Source organism: Megalobrama amblycephala, linkage group LG2, assembly GCF_018812025.1.
Source record: "Megalobrama amblycephala isolate DHTTF-2021 linkage group LG2, ASM1881202v1, whole genome shotgun sequence".
NCBI classification, from domain to species: domain Eukaryota; kingdom Metazoa; phylum Chordata; class Actinopteri; order Cypriniformes; family Xenocyprididae; genus Megalobrama; species Megalobrama amblycephala.
The window spans coordinates 56,862,904-56,877,305 of record NC_063045.1 but is presented as its reverse complement, the minus strand read 5'-3'; the positions used below and the strand labels follow the sequence as shown (position 1 = coordinate 56,877,305).

The 14,402-nt window shown below is 37.7% G+C and overlaps 1 protein-coding gene across 1 annotated transcript; it reads left to right on the top strand.

Moving 5' to 3' along the window:
• Positions 1–1,746: 1,746 nt before the first annotated feature.
• arrdc3b (arrestin domain containing 3b) lies at positions 1,747–7,976 on the top strand. Its single transcript, XM_048181113.1, has 8 exons — positions 1,747–2,222; positions 4,163–4,244; positions 4,328–4,475; positions 4,572–4,674; positions 4,770–5,026; positions 5,111–5,267; positions 6,013–6,155; positions 6,246–7,976. Exons 1-8 carry the CDS (start codon positions 1,943–1,945, stop codon positions 6,312–6,314), a joined length of 1,239 nt encoding a protein of 412 aa, XP_048037070.1. The 5' UTR covers positions 1,747–1,942; the 3' UTR covers positions 6,315–7,976.
• The last annotated feature ends 6,426 nt before the right edge of the window (positions 7,977–14,402 follow it).

The following is a 14,402-nucleotide window of genomic DNA, read 5'->3' as shown; positions in this document are numbered from 1 at the left end:
ACATCAATGGAAAGCTGATGTATAAATCTCAATTTGACCCTTATGACTGGTTTTGTGGTCCAGGGTCACATATAACCTCAACATTTTCCCTTTCCCTCCAGCATTATATTTACATCATACTTGTACAGTACAATATATATAGAAATATTAATACGATTTAGTCTGTTATGCATGAAGCAAAAGTTTGTTTCCTGACTGTAGATATCATTTTGAATAATGGATGGCATTCAGGAATTATCATATGCAATAACTACCTTTAACAGGCAGGTGGCAGTGAAGAGCAATGGGGAAAAACTATGAAGCTCAATGCTTGAGGTGAAGAGATTTAAAGGGATAGTTCACCCCCCCCCAAAAAAAAGGAAAAAGAAAATTGTCATCATTTACTCATCCTCAAGTTGTTTCAAACCTGTATGAACGTCTTTCTTCTGCTGAACACAAAAGAATATATTTTGAAGAATATATGGGTAATCAAACAGTTGATGGACCCCATTGACTTCAATAGTATGAAATAGAAAAAAAAAAGTACTATGGAAGTCAATGGGGTCCATCAACTGTTTGGTTACCGACATTATTTAAAATATCTTCTTTTGTGTTCAGCAGAAGAAAGACATTCATACAGGTTTGGAACAACTTCAGGGTGAATAAATGATAACAGAATTTCATTTTTGGGTGAAATTTTCCCTTTAAAGGTCCCGTTCTTCGTGATCCCATGTTTCAAACTTTAGTTAGTGTGTAATGTTGTTGTTAGAGTATAAATAAAATCTGTAAAATTTTAAAGCTAAAAAGTTTAATGCCAAGTGAGATATTTTATTTAACAGAAGTCGCCTACATCGAACGGCCAGTTTGGACTACATCCCTCTACTTCCTTCTTTAATGACGTCACTAAAACAGTTTTTTGAGTAACCTCCGCCCACAGGAATACACAAGAGTTGCGTTTGTAGATTGTGTTTGTCGCCATTTCGTCGAAACGCTGTTATTTTCATCCCGCAGTCCAATCACCGGGTCTGATTCCGGCTCAAATTGATAGGGTAAAATTAAAGACATGTTTACAATAACACTGAGCGCGTGCATCTCCACGTTATGGTAAGAGGCGTGACCTTTCCGGGCAAGATGCGCTAAACTGCTGTCGAATCACAACACAGGAACCGCTGGCACAATCAGAACTCGTTACGTATTTCTGAAGGAGGGACTTCATAGAACAAGGAAGTCATCAGCCCGTTTTTATGACAGTGGAAACAGCGGTATACAGATAAGTAAATTATGTGAAAAATAATGTGTTTTTTTACACGCGAAACATGAACACATGTTATATTGCACACTATAAACACAATCAAAGCTTCAAAAAACCACAAAAAACGGGACCTTTAAGAAAACACAGAAACAATACATGACATAAAAACATAAAATATCATTATACCAATAAAATATCAATATACCTCTGCATTGTCAAAAACTCATGAACAATTCAGGCCGGTTTCTTCCAGTTCAATTTCACGTTTTTCCCCCCATACCACTATGTAGTTTGATAATGTAGGCATACTAGAAGGAGTCGCTTGTTCATTAGTAAAACACTCTGGATGAGCAAGCAAGCTACTTTTAAACAATACAACAGAGACTCAAGCACAGGCAGCATAGGAAGGCGGAAGAAGAAGAGACCAGTAGAAGCAGCAGCAGGAGCCTTATCGATTGCGCATGCGCAGTCTGGTTGTTTTTCCACCAAACGGAGGTATTAAAGCAGAGTCAGAGCCAGAGCTCAGACACACAGCTGCATCTTCGCATGCAGTTACAACAAAACTCAATGAATGACAGGCAACTATAGCACTGAACCTGCCTGCAGCATTTCTGCACGGCAAAAAAAACCTTAAATGATTCATAAAAACATCTGACAGATGATTGAATCTTTATATTTTCATATATCTTACAGCTTAGTAACATTTCCACCATGGTGCTCGGAAAGGTGAAAAACTTCTTTGTCAGCTACGACTGTCTCAATGACAGTAATGTCCCTGTCTTTGCCAGTGGGGACTTTGTGTCAGGTCGGGTTATCATTGAAGTTACCGGAGAAATCCGCGTGAAATCTTTGAACATTCACGCCAAGGGACTGGCGAAAGTTCGGTGGACTGAATCTCGCAATGCTGGATCCAACACTGCCTACACACAGAATTTCACCGAAGAAGTGGAGTATTTAAACCACAGAGACGTCCTTATTGGACATGATCGGGGTAAGGAGCATTTTATTTAAGCACTTTTATTCACGAAAGATGTTCATGGGACTGAATGACAGATGCTCCTTTTGTTTGTTTGCTTGCTTGTCAGTTCTGTTCATATACATTTCAGTTTTTACTCCGTGAACAGGTTGATCCATTGGCATAGGTAGAAACTAAAATGAGAACTACATTTCTTTAATAACAACAGATATGCAGATGATGCTTGGTGTAAGCGTCTTCCTTGCTCTTAAAATAGTTTATTCCAGTAATATTTGAAATCCTGAATCAGATATTGAATTACTTTAAAAGTATCCCAGCACTATGAAGGCTTAAATGAAGTTGTTTGTTAGAGCACGAGAGCTTATAAACAACATGCCCTTCTGCCCAAAACAACCACGGTTCATCTTTTACGTTAAATATTTTCCTTCAATATCCACAATAAACGTTTTTTATGTCGATACTTACCTTGTAATCATATCGTGACATGCGTTTTTTAAATAATACGTTACAGTTTCTTTCATAGACGGTTCTAGTAAGTTTGTAGCCTTTGTTAGAAGCGGTTTAAACCTGTTCAGAAACTGGTGGAGAGGGGGGGTTGTGCGGACCGAGCCTCTGCTCGCTGATTGGTCGAGGTCAATCCTACTCTTTCGCTTATTGGTGGAAGTGCTCGTGTGCCCCCGGTGATATCATATCTTTGCAGAAGTGTCAAGACTGCGATGCAACTTATTCGCAACAATGCAGGACTGATTGAAAGTTCGTTTAAAATGTAAAATGTTCTCTTTTCACCCTATGCATCATTCTGCATTTGTTAAAAGTATTTTGGCCTAGTCATTTTTTTTAAAGGGAGCAACTGTAACTGCCGTAGAGACGTATGAACTCCCTTACTATGCCACTGGTTAGTATGGTAGACATAAATGTAATATTTTGTGTTTATATTCTGTGAATGTAATATTTTGAGGTATGTTCTTTGAAATTAAAGTACTTTGTAACAACTTTTAAATTAAATATTCAGTTTCTGTAATTAAGTCTTTTCCTCAAATAAAATTAGTAAAATTGTATTATTGTCTTGCGTGTTGTCTTTTTTTTTAAAACGTGTCTTTCATTTTCTTAAACCTTACACCTAAACCATGCTGCATTACACATGTGGCTTCCGTATGGGGGCGTATTCAAGACAAAAAAACACGTTGGCTCAGCCAATCAGGTGCCGCCTAGTAATATATGCATGAGGAAATCCGGCTGAGAGAGGCTGCTCGCGCCGGTTCAGTCCGGTCCTCTCTAGCTCTTGGCTGCCTTCAGTGACAGGCTCATGGTTATTTACAGCAGGCAGTGGGATTGCTGAGATGGCAATAAAACGAACAGAGGCAATAAATGCATTTTAAAAAGTAAAAATGAATGAAAACAATATGTTTGACAAATTATTTCTGATGTTATTTAGGGCCATAATTATTTACACCAGTCTGGAACTACTCGGAAAAATGAAATAACAAAAACTATAATAATAATACATAAAAGACAATAGATATTATTAAAAATAGCATCTATAAGAACAAATGTTCCTATATTCCATTAATTTATTTTGTTCTGAATTAAGTTATGCCATCATATATATTGATTTTTTTTCTTCTTTTTTTTACTAGTTTTGTTTGTAAATTAATAGATTATGGGTTTAGTGATTTTATTTTTCTTTTGAAATGTATAAAAACATAACTGTGTCAAATTATTATGAACTGTTTGCTGTTGTATTTCCACTTTAAAAAAGGTTTTGAGAAAAAATTTCTTTGATATTGTTTTGATGAAAAAAAACCCCTCCTTGTTGTATTTTAAAATCTTTTGTTCTTATGAAGCACTGAGACAATGTGGGTTGTATCTCTGTCTTTGTCTTGTTTTTAGGGTTCTTGAGGAATATTGCAGGTATGGTATATTGGTATATCGAATTTTATTCTCCTTTCTTTTAGATGATGACAACTGCGATGAAGGCTTCACCGTTCTTCACTCAGGACGACATGAGTTTCCCTTCAGCCTTGAACTGCCCCAGACGTAAGTAACTCTCCTGTCTGAATATACACATATATAATGTATTGACCGAAACGCTTACATTATTTTTTCATGCCTCTTTCCAGGCCTTTGGCGACATCTTTTGAAGGCAAACACGGCAGCGTGCGGTACTGGGTGAAGGCGGAGCTTCATAGGCCATGGCTCCTGCCCATGAAAACCAAGAAGGAGTTCACTGTCTTCGAGCACATTGACATCAACACTCCATTGTTACTGGTAAGAGAAAAGCATTTGAAGCCTAATCAGTATAAAACTTGCTTGAGTTGTGGTATGATTAGAGAGGCTCATATATTGTCCTTGTTTCATTCATAGTCTCCTCAGGCTGGCACAAAGGACAAAACGCTTTGCTGCTGGTTCTGCACCTCAGGGCCTGTATCACTAAGTGCCAAAATCGAGAGAAAGGGCTACACTCCTGGTGAGATGATAAACCTGCTTTTTGGTAGACAGTTAGCCCCTAGTTTTGTGATGCTTGTTCAGATTGAGTGAATTTGGTTCGGTTTCTTTTTGCAGGAGAGTCCATCCAGATCTTCGCAGAGATTGAAAACTGCTCTTCCCGTGTGGTTGTGCCAAAGGCAGCCATCTACCAAACCCAGACCTTCTTTGCCAAAGGGAAGGTCAAGGAGATCAAACATCTCGTAGCTAATCTTCGTGGAGATCCTTTACCCTCCGGCAAGACTGAGACTTGGGATGGCAAGATGCTGAAGATCCCACCCATATCGCCTTCCATTCTGGACTGCAGCATCATCCATGTTGAATATTCACTCATGGTGAGTTCACAATCCATTTGATTCACAACAAGGTAGATTGGTCGCCGATACCTGCCACGCAGCTAACCTCTTGATTCTCAACAGGTGTATGTGGACATCCCTCGAGCTGTAAACCTGACCCTAAACCTGCCCCTAGTAATCGGCACCATTCCCCTCCACTCCTTCGGCAGCCGCACCTCTTCCGTTAGCAGTCAGTGCAGCATGGCCATGAGCTGGTTGGGATTGCCCGAGAGACCTGAAGGTATGGCACAAATCCTAAACATGTCATCTAGACTTTTTAAATCATGAGTGGGTAACTCTGGCCTTTGAGATCCACTGTCCTTTTGAGCTTAACTCCAACTCTAACACAGCTGAACAAGCTAATAATGGTTTTCAGGATTACTAGAAAGTTACAGGTGGGTGATTTTGATCAGGATTGGAGCTAAAGTGGATCTCGAGGGCCAGAGCCCTGCTTTAGATCATGGGCACTCAGTCCTGCTCCTTGAGGACCACAATCTTTCACAGTTTACTTCTAAACCTGCACCAACAAGCTGGCTCTAGTAAATCCAAAAGTTGATTTCCAGAGCCCCAAACCCTCATGTCGTTCCAAACCTGTAAGGCTTTCGTTTATCTTCAGAGCACAAATGAAGATCTTTTTTAATGAAATCTGAGAGTTTTCTGTAACTCCATAGACTGCAATGCAACTACCACATTGACACTTCAAAAGTTAATGATCTCTTTATGAATTGAAGCTTCAAAGTGTCAATTGCGTAGCTGTCAATGGAGGGACAGAAAGCTCTCCGATTTCATCAAAAAGATCTTCATTTGTGTTCTGAAGATGAATGAAGGGTTTTGAGGGTTTGGAACGAAATGAGGGTGAGTAATTAATGATGGAATTTTCATTTTTGGGTGAACTAACCTTTTAAGATGTCCAAGATGGTTTGAACAGTCATGAAAGTATCAGTTTATTTTTGGTCTAATATTGACTTTGTCCTCAACTCTTCCAGCTCCACCAAGCTACTCTGAAATCGTCACTGATGAGGAGCGACAGAACAACTCAGAGCTTCCAGCTGTGAGAGATGAGATTGAAGGACCACTTTACGCTTACATTCATGAGTTCCGCTTCCAGCCTCCGCCCCTGTATTCCGAGGTGTGTTGAGTTCCTAGACCTTGTAATTTGTATCTTGCTAATGCATTTGAGTTCCTGTATCCTGAAAACTTGCCCTTCTCCCTTTAATAGGTTGATCCCAATCCTGATCAGGTGTGCGGATCTATGGACAGGAGACCAGATACCTGTCCATCCCGCTGAAAGAGTGACCACACCTGACCAGTGCTGTCAGGGATCTCTTATCTCTACAACCTCAACTGGGGTTTGTTCTTCCTCCATGAAGAGGCACGAGCGACCATCTTGGTGACGCAGATGGATATCCTCCAGGAGACACTCCCAATCCAGGTCGAGTCCAGCTCAGTAGCCCGTAAAAGCTGCTGAAGATCTTGAGTGATCCCCTCCCCCTTCCATCATTGGTGAAAAGAGTACAGACAGGATTTGTCGGAGTTAAACTGTGCCCTTGACACCAAGATGGACTAAACGCAACACCACTAAGTGTGAGAACTGTGTCCAAACATCTCCAACATTGTTTTGGATGTGATTCTTCACTTATTTGAATGATTAGACCGAATCATCTTGAAGATTTATTGGTGATCATTGTACTAAGAGCAACAAATATCTCCAGCCATCCTACAACCACTCCAGCAGAACAACGACAGACTTTCTTTTTTGTCAACTGTTTGTCGTCTCTTGATTTAGAAGAAGTGGCTTTACCACATTGATTTTCTTGAAATATTTTTGAGAATGTTGGAAACTGTAGATGTCGATGCAACAAGACCTGCTTCAAAGATTTTATGAGTGGGATTCTGACTTGCCACGTTGCCTTTCTGCTAGAAGGAAACTGCGAGAGCATCAAACGGCACTTGGCACTGATTCAAGTGGTGAAAGAAAAGAGACCATTGACAGCGAGCAAGGAGGACACTCATCGAGATGCAAGACATTCCTGAATCTGTCCTCCTCCTCTCGCTGTTATGAAATACGCAGAAAACTGCTCTCCAGAACTCTTGGTTGAGCCTCGCACTGTATGTACAACTAAGAGCTAACTAGACTCTTGACATATTCTTTGTTTTGTTTTTTTGTTGTACTTTATTGACTGTGGCCTGTTGGCGTAGGCCTTTTTTTGTTTAACGACAATTAGCACTTTTCATCGATTGCATTCAAAGTGTATACCGAAGCTTGGCTATAATGCACAACAAAACATATGATCTGACGTTTACATGTGATTTAGGTATGTTTGTTTACATAAACATGCTGTTAACAGACAAACTAGAATCACTGGTTATGCGTTTGGACTAATGAAACAATCGTTGTGGCCTTGGCACAAAACCATGTTTGTTTTTTTTCACTGTTAATGTGCGCTGTGCTGACATTTACCTGTTAAAAAAGGGACTATGTGCTTCTTGTGAACTGTATGCATCCTTACTTTGATGTTTGTGCACTGTGGGCCATGGTGAAAATTGTGTTTTGTATTTTACTTTGGATACTACAAGAACATTCTGAAACATGCACTTCCAGGGATTTAAATAACCCTCATAGAGACTGAACATGTAATGTATACTGCATATAGGAAGCAACATTGCTCTTCAGTCAGTCAGGTTCAGAGCTAATTAAACTGGCTTCCATTTTTTTTCCATTTCAGGGGTTGATGAGTGATGAAATGGGTATTAAGCTACTCCTAAGTTGAACGGTGCAATATCTGCTGTGTGTTTTCAGTGCGTTTCCACATAATTTTGTATTCTTGGCTTGTTTCTAACTTTTGTACCATTTTGTAGGTGGTGTATATTATGTCACAGCAAAAAACATGTATGTTTGTCTGTTTTTGCTCCAATCCGTTTAAATAAATATGCCATTTTCTACAAAAAAGTAAAGTTTATTTTTTCCTTTCCATGTTAGAATTGCATTAACATACTTCAAGAACACTGATTCATATTTACAATGGAAAACATGACACATTTGACAAACACAGCTGTTTCTACATGAGACTCAAAGACTCTGAGACTCTGAGATGGTGGTTACATTATGTACCTTAGCGTGTCTAGTGTTGTGGACCAGGTTTGTGAAACATGATGGGACTGATTGTGAAACAACACGAAACGCAAACAGATAGGCGGCTGTTACATATCCTAAGGCGAAAACCAGTTTGTTATGTTGACAATGTTCATTGAGCAACTTTTCACTCCCAGCATTTACATTACGTTTTGCATTCAATTTGTTCAGAAAACAACCTCCAAGGTATAAAAATACAAATTTATATGATTCTACTTTAGCAGACATCATTGCGAAGCAGTTTGGCTTTACATTCTTCAGCTTCCTTTTGGAGGAAACGTCTTTTTCTTTCTGTCCTCTTGGCATTCCAGCACACAGGCCATCTAAGGACCAGATGCTGACCAAACACAAGGAGTTCGTTGTGTGCACACAGGCCTCATGTGTGCTAGAAATGCTTCATATTTTCCACTCCTCTTCCCAGGCTCAAATGGAGCAGATGTTTGCTCCCAAGAGCTGTAAGTGGACCACTAACCTAGTTTCCCTTCACTGTTCAAGGATAAAACTGGATCTCTTCAGCTCATTAGAGCTCATTGCTATAAATGGAGTGTAAAATGCTTAAGTTTAATGCTGGAAATTTAAATTAAATTCAACAGATTAAACATTAGGATTGTGTGGAGTTTCAACCAAATTAATTTTAGCATTAAGATTGATTTACATATGTGAGTGACTGGGGCTTGGTGTCAAATTTTTTACTTTTATTTAGTAAAACAAACCGAAATTTTATATATTATTTAATGCAAATCCTGACCTTGACTGTTGGTCTTCCGTGCTCGATGTGTGTGTTCGTGAGACTATTAGCAACGCAGTTCATTCCGACTTGCCTAGAAAAGCATACAAGTTGTGAGAAATCAAGATTAACAAAAAACATGACAAGAAATCCTACACCTAGAAATAAAAAAAAAAAACGTCAAATATCTCCGGACCGGAACTCCGTTCGTCTGAGAGTCCTTTGAACGTAATAATTTATTGTTGCAACGAACACAACGAATGTATTTAAGAAAGTACATTACTTCATTTTGCGCTTTTATTACTCTTGATTTCTCACAACTTGTGTGCTTTGTCTGACGAGTCGGAGTGAACTGTGGCTCTAGTCACATGAATGTGCGCAAGGTCAGATTTTAAGAGTGGGGTAAGATGAGCCAGTGGGTAAGTTGACCCACCCCCTGTATCTTGGCAACCGTACCATTTTATTGTCACGTGACCATGTATTTTAGAACCACCCATCATTTCTGTCACACTGTGAAAAGGAAAAGCACATGGGAGGAGTGTAAGTCGCTTATTTACTTTAAAAAATGTTTTTGGCTTGTCAAAGTAAAATTTGAACATTACAGATGTAATGGCTGTTTCATTAAAGCAAATTTGTCCAGGTCTAAAACTATTTATGATGCATATTGGTGATTTAGCAACGTATAAAACCATGCAAGTCATTTAGCTAAATATTATTCTGAATTGGTAAGCTAGCTAGCTTTTCCTAAAAATGGCAGCTATGGGGCAAAGTGAGCCAAATGCTGTGGGGTAAATTGAGCCAGTGTTTTAACTTACCCCACCATAAGGCAATGAATTTAAGTTAAATCTGAAGTATAAACTGGTGTCATTTCAATGTAATATTATGCAACTGGTTTAGTTTATCTTTATTTTCGAGTTTATTTGATAGAAAAAGTGTACAAGTACACCAAATCCTTCTCTGATACAAACCAGAAGATGTTTAATTAAATATATCTTTCCACCTGTAGTCTCTAATGGCCTAACATGGCCGACATTGCAGAAAAACTACCATGTCAAGAACCTTTTGACTAAAATGTTTATTAGTTTCAGTGACATTTATTCATTCTTATTTAGTTTTTATTGAATTTTCTCAACAAACTCTCTGTTTAGTCTGTTTATGGGAAGGTTACAACTTTGATGTTCAACATATTGTTTCAGAAATGCAAACAATTAAAGATACTGAAATTTCAACTTCATTTGGTTGGTTTTATGTTGTTTAATTTAGCTATAAAAAAAGAAATATTTGTAAAATATTTTTACAAAGAATATTTGTAAATATTCGTAAATATTTGTAGAAAATTTGATTATTAAATTAGTTTTTAAAATAGGTACATTATCTTTAAAATTTCACATGGGTTTGATTCAGATTCAGTTAGATGGTCAGTATACACTCACCTACTGACTCGGCTCAACTTACCCCTAACCTGGGGTAAATTGAGCCAGAGGAACACTTTTTTTTAAGAGGCCATATTTTTAGAACCCTTTGTCATAGATGTAGTCTGATCATTTAAAATGATAGGAAACATCCTGAAATTACTTTAAATACTTTCATTGTACTTCTGCCTCATTTTCCCTTATCTTGAGGCCCTCATAAGTAAAAAATGGCTCATCTTACCCCACTCTCCCCTACATTCAATTTTTGTTTGGTTTTCAACCAAACCCTATCGTATACCACCAGAACACTTGGAATATATGGCATGTGTTTCATGGGACTATTCTCTGACACTTTTTGTGTCTTTTTTTAAAAATGCTGGTCGCTATTCACTGCCATCATATGGACGAGGGTATTCGGTGTAAGAACAAAACCAAGGTGAGTAAATTACTTAATTTTCATTTTAGGGTGAACTAACCCTTTAAAAGTAATTGCTAAAAAAAAAAAAAACCTTTTACTTTTGGTGACAACATGCCCCAAAAGCAGAGTATTTTGTCTCGCTATGTAGGCTACACAATATGAAGATGTTAAAAACAAACTACCAATCAAGAACAAGAAAGACACTTTTGTGCAATTGGACTTTTGACTAATAAAAGATAGTAAAGATTCTCATAATAAAGTCCAAAGCAAAAACTCACTTAATTTTGACACATGAAATCTGCCAATGGGGTAAGCAAAATAATCTTACTTCAAACAGAAAACAAGATTATTTTGCTTACCACTTTGGTAGATTTTTTTTTTTTGCTTATTTTTATTATTTTAAAAACTCACTCAATTTTGTCTTATTTTTCCCCAAAACAAGAAAACTTTTGTTTGTCTAGTAAATGCTTCTTAATGTACGAATTTTTAGATATATGGACTAGAAACAAGACAAAAATACTAAGTAAGAAAAGCTTCTTTTTTTTTTTTAAATGCCATTGTAGCCCTTGTGACAACTTTCATATAATGTCAGCATTTTAGTACAATGCATAATTGACCTAAAACCAGCACCCTTATTCTCTCCTACAAGCACATTCAGGATCAAGAAAAACTGGATGAGAAGTGTGTCTTAACAGAACGCAGTGATGATGTATCTTCGCCCTGGGCTCTTTTTGACAAGTATTAATAATTCAACTGTCTCCAGACATGTTGGATAGGTACTTTAGGTGATGAACTTGACAAGGCCCCCGACAGATTGTGCGTGTGGCAGGTGTTTACAGCACTACAGGATTAACCTGAGCAAAACGATCAGCCTGCGTCATCTGCACTCTTTGTGAACGGTTTAACCTGCCATGCATGCTTCAACACATATGAAAGAGTCTTGTGAAGAAATCTCTGAACATATGTCAAAGTCTAGACTTGCAGACGACGAAATGTCTGTTGCTTTTTTTTTTTTCTAGGCATATTTTGTCTGTCAGTGAAGCTAAAACACAAAGCAAGGAATATGATATCAACAAAGTATCCCTAAATCAAACATAATGCATCTATGATTTTGCAGTTTTTCATGTGCAATAGGTGCAAACACAGAATTGCATGAAGACCCTTCTCTCCTTTTTACATAATGTCATGGATCTAAATATGGGAATGGAGGACACTTTCATAACTGTAACATTAGGCCAGGAACGGCGGGGCATGTTTCTAAGAAGGGTCATGTTCAGCGAGTCAGGGATTGTCGGTCGGTGACTGTGCTGCCAGAGGAGTCAGTACTGACACACGACACCCTGACTTTCAGCTGAGTCAGACAGTGTAACCAGTGGTCAGCAGTGCAGGCCCCGCCCCCTTTCACAGACATGCTGCGATGCCAATGGTGGAGGAGTGCCAGATTGACTCCTGATTGGCTGCTGCCTGCACAAAATCTGTAGTAGGATTCTGATATGAAGTTTATCTTATCTTTTATATATATGTATATATATATATATATATATATATATATATATATATATATATATATATATATATATATATATGCCCAACCTGCTGGGTAGTTTTTATTTAACTCAACTATTGTTTAAAAATGACTGTATTGCTTGCTTAAAATGAACCCAAAGTATGCTGGAAATTAACATTTATTGATGTGTTTAATGAATAATAATTAAACAATAAACATTTATTAAATTGCTTATTAATAAATGTTCACCTTTTGATTATTACTGTTGCGCTAGTAATTATGTGTCTGATTTTTAACTTGTTTTGTGTTCATTTTAAGCCAGCCATAAATATTTTTTAAATAATAGTTGGGTTAAATAAAACTGCCCAGACATTTAACCCAACCACTGGGTTTGACAATTTTCAACCCAGTTTGGGTTGTTTTTAACCCAGCATTTTTTAGAGTATATGTATGTATGTGTGTGTGTGTGTATATATATAATGTGTGTATATATATATATATATATATATATATATATATAAAATGTATTAAAATGTTTTTATTATTATTTACATTTTTTTTTTTCGCCCTGTAGTCCATGAACCATCAGAACAAACTCATTTTATGGTTTGCAAGCCACCAGTTGAAATCCAATGGGAGCAAATGTGATAGAATTTATTTCAAATCTTAAATTTTAATACAGTCTTTTCGGCTTTTTTATTGAATTTAAAGGAAAGCAAAAAAAGCTAAGCTGCATCAAGGCTTTCCTCTCATATCCGAGCTTTCAAAATTCAGCATTAAGCAGCAAAATAAGCAAAGCCAACAATAATTCTGTCTTGCACCCTAACTTTGAACTCAAGCACACCATGCAAATGAGTCATGTTCATGTTCAATGCAGTGACAAGTCTCATTTGCTCGCTTGCAGTTGTTGATACAAGAGCAGCCACTGTGCCAGTGATAAACAAGAACTGGTTTGGACTGGCCTACGACAGAGGTGGCCAGAGCGGCAACCTAATAGCTCTGCGTGTGCGTTTGCTTCTCAACATACATACTTGGGAGTGTTGAAATATTTTATCAGAGCACATTCAGCCCTGGGCTGCGAAGTGGAGTTCACACGGAGTGCGGGCCGCCCTCTCCGTGTCCGCAGCTCTCTCGCCTTACAGCTCCGGCCAGTTCAATCCGGCTGCCATTGACTTTTACAGGAGCTTATTTTAACCTGATCCTTCCATTCAGCCAACCAAAATGGCTCCTGTCTGCTTGAAAGGTGTATCCTTGCTCTTTTCACATACAAAACAGTACTGTGGTGCACTCTAAAAAATAATGTGTTGGCTCCAAAAAAATAAATAAATAAATAACAACGCAACAAACAGTTAAGTTATGACAACTTGGAGTGAATTTACATTCAACCAACAAGCTATACTGAGTTAGAGGAATAAAATTTGTAGCATAAACACAAATTTTTAAGTTGATTACTCAAAAAATTAAGTCACTCCAAATACCAAAGTTGTAGCCCTGGAACCAATTAATCTTATCTATTTCAGTTCAACTCAACAGCTATCATAACATATCCTAACATAACGTATTTAGCATGTATATTTAATGAACAAGTATGATATTATCACTGGCATTAGCGCAGTCATTGCTTATAGAGTAAATACTGTTTACTTTCATGTATCTACTCTTCAGCACATGGTAACCACAAAAACTTCAACATTACAGAAACTCTTTTAAATGTCAAACATAACATTAACAGGTCTTTCCCTTCACTAAAAACAAACAAATTAACACTTAATTTCAACATTTATTCTCATTTAACTAATCCATCCATCCATCCATCTATCGTTCTATCGTGACATCCAAAAAACTTAGAAAGGCCTTCGAATTGCATATAGGCTACACAAAGATTGTCTTGACTAAGTCTCCATGTCTAGTTTGTTAACCTGTTAAAAGCCTTCCAATATGATTGATGTTTTAATACAGATTAATCCTCATTTAATTGAACACACCCCCTAAAGAATACACCTGAAAAGGTTATGTAAGGCAGATTAAATTGTGTATTGTGCTCAGCAATTATTGGTACTCCAACATGCGTGAGATCCGATGATGATTTATGATCTAAAGATCACGTATCTCAGCACTGTGTCAATACCCCCTCCACCTGAGAGGTCCAGAAGTTATAAAAAACGATAGATGAAACCAC

Coding starts and splice junctions, on each gene's coding strand:
- arrdc3b (XM_048181113.1), top strand. CDS start 1,943: ATGGTGCTCGGAAAGGTGAAAAACTTCTTTGTCAGCTACGACTGTCTC. Junction 4,476..4,571: donor TCAACACTCCATTGTTACTG/GTAAGAGAAAAG, acceptor TTTCATTCATAG/TCTCCTCAGGCTGGCACAAA. Junction 6,156..6,245: donor CTCCGCCCCTGTATTCCGAG/GTGTGTTGAGTT, acceptor TCCCTTTAATAG/GTTGATCCCAATCCTGATCA.